Raw genomic sequence first — 2,532 nt, 5'->3', positions numbered from 1 at the left:
ACTCACACTAATTACCCCCTTGATATTATATTAATATTATTAATTTGCTCCTTTTACCCCATAACCACCCTATCTACTGGCACATAGCCCCCAACTTGCAGTCACATCTAGAGAGGGGGGGGGGGGGGGGCGGGGTAGAGAGTTAGGGCAGAGAGAGAAGGGGCAGAGACTGAGAGAGAGACAGAGACACAGAGAGAGGGGCAAGAGGGAGAGGGGGTGTAGAGGAGGAGAAGAAGGAGGGTGGGTGAGGGGGAAAAGGTGGTATAAAGACTTCAAAACACGTGATGTCTTCACTATATGTTTTATTATAGATACTGGTATAAAACACACACTGTGCCCTAGCTGTCCGTGGTCTGTCACTGGAGCTAGAGAGCGAGAGAGACGTGGGGAGGCTACAGTTATACTGAAGATAATGGGGAGTGGTTAGTAGCGGTGAGGTCACTATGTTAAAGGAGCATGCACTGACCTACATCCTTCCCCTCGGAAAACAAAGTATTATAGCAGTGACAGTGCGACCAGGACTCATACGCTAGAAACACGGCAGGAAACAGTTAGCACATTCACGCAAACTCCCCGTAACGTACAGGCGGCTTGACCAACCGCCCGGAGCGGGTGCGCAGCCCCCCCTCCCCCCCCTCCGCAGGAAGAGCAGGGACGAGAGCCGGGGCGGCGACAGGGGAACGGGCAGGAGAACTTGCCGGAGAGGGTGGACGAGGAGAACGGGGAGGAGAAGTGGGCACGGGAGCGGGAGAGGAAGGCGAAGGCGGACTGGGAGGAGCCGGGGGAGAACGGGACACACAGAGCTGGTATGGCAGAGTCCTGGGCATGCGAGGAGTGGAGGGCAGAGAGGAAGGAACCGGAGGGGCAAAAGGGGCTGCAGGGGGTGGAGCGGGCTCGTTGACCAGGAGCAAATGCTGGCGGGACCGGCGGTAGATGGTACCCTCGTAGTCAATGAGGTAAGACCGAGGAGAGCCCGCAGAGCCGACGACCACGGCTAGCCGGTAGTGGCCGGAGGGGGACCGCATCCGGACCACCTGGTTCGGGAAGAGACGCGGAAGGGGACGACAGGACTTGTCGTGGGAGCGCTTCTGGATGGCCTGTTTCTGGGCAAACCGCTCCTGGACGATGTAATGTTCGAAATCACGTTTAAAGACCGCCCACCGGTGCACGATGTCCGAGTCAAACACCAGCATGTCGGGCTTACGACACGAGTTAGCCATGGCAAATAAAAGGGAAATTGGAACTGGGGGAAAGCAAACAAAAAACCGATAGACATGAGGCGCGAAGTTCACTTCTGACACCATGTAAAGATTTCCATCCACGTGATGTCTTCACTATATGTTTTATTATAGATACTGGTATAAAACACTGTGTCTTTCTCAGCTCCAGTGGCTGAGAAGTTTTAAGCAGCCTTTGAAGGATTCTGTCGCTGGGAAAGGAACAGAGGCAGAGGGGCTTCATAGTCTAACTTATTGTTAGACTCTTGAAACTTTCCAATGCTTTAAAAAACTCCTCGATTTAGCGTGAAAATCCCTTGAGAATTTTCTACATTGTCGAGGGAGCAGGATGCGGCTGTCATTGGCGGACTGCCAAGAGTGCCTGGATATCGAGGGTTTGAAGTGTTTCGGTGCCTTTGCTGTGTTTTTTGGCACTGATTCTCTGCCCTAAAGTCATTTTGCACAGTGCGACTGCCTGGCTTAATGTGAAGAAGGTGCTTTGGCGTTCGGCAAGCTAGGGCGAGCTGGCTTTTTGGCGTGGACGAGTTTTGGAACTTTCCTTCTTCAGCTGCAGGACTTTGCTTTTTGAGGATTGCTTTGGACTGTGACTGTCCCTGGGAATTAATTTGCTGAGCTGCTGGAGTGCCGGGAGCTGGGTTGTGCCTCTGCCCGGATGGCGATGGCGGGGGCGCGGCCGAAGGCGAGGAGCTACGCAGCAGTGACATCAGCAGCGGAAGCGAGGCCATCTGAACATGAGCCTCATGTTGACTTGGACGGGGACAGTTTTGGTATCTCGGTTCAAACTGGGCCCCAGATGTCCAGGGGAGCAATTACGAAGGCTATGAATGCCCTTCTTGGTAGGGGGGCTATTGGCTCTTCCGAGCTCGAGAGGGGAAAGGTTGAGATGATATTGAAGAACCGGGAGGCTGTGGCCACGGTGGTGGAGAGGGGGATTTCAGTGGGGGTGGTCCATATACATATGGACCCATGGGTGTCCAGGGTGAGGCTGGTTCTCCTGCGGAGTTGCCCTACATGTATTCCGGATGCGACACTCATTCCACACCTGTCTCAGATTGGGGAGGTGCGGTCTAAGTGCTTTAGGCTCATGCACCCTGGGGGGGACCCGGAGGAAAAAGGGATTCTCAGTTTCAAAAGGAGGGTGTTCGTGAAGGTGGGGGAGGGGGAAGGCGATGAGAGGAGTTTCGAGGTGGAGTGTAGGGGTCTCCCTAGAACCTTGCGTTGGAGTTGGGGAAAGGCACGGTGTCATGCGTGCAGTGGTTATGGACATCTCCGTAGGGAATGTCCTAATCACGGG

General features: G+C 54.4%; 1 protein-coding gene across 1 annotated transcript in view; it reads right to left on the bottom strand.

Moving 5' to 3' along the window:
* The window catches only part of LOC116979352 (interferon-inducible GTPase 1-like), a 12,577-nt gene extending 11,357 nt beyond the window's left edge, over nucleotides 1–1,220 (bottom strand). Inside the window, exons 1-2 of the mRNA XM_033030956.1 lie at nucleotides 941–1,220; nucleotides 471–529 (exon numbers count right to left, since the gene is read on the bottom strand). Of these exons, the coding sequence (XP_032886847.1) occupies nucleotides 471–529; nucleotides 941–1,220 (339 nt within the window). The remainder of the gene's footprint in view (nucleotides 1–470; nucleotides 530–940) is intronic.
* Between the last annotated feature and the right edge of the window lie 1,312 nt (nucleotides 1,221–2,532).

Source organism: Amblyraja radiata, chromosome 12 (genome assembly GCF_010909765.2).
Source record: "Amblyraja radiata isolate CabotCenter1 chromosome 12, sAmbRad1.1.pri, whole genome shotgun sequence".
Lineage (NCBI taxonomy): Eukaryota > Metazoa > Chordata > Chondrichthyes > Rajiformes > Rajidae > Amblyraja > Amblyraja radiata.
The sequence above is the reverse complement of the archived record's forward strand: the minus strand, read 5'-3'. Positions and strand labels throughout refer to the sequence as shown.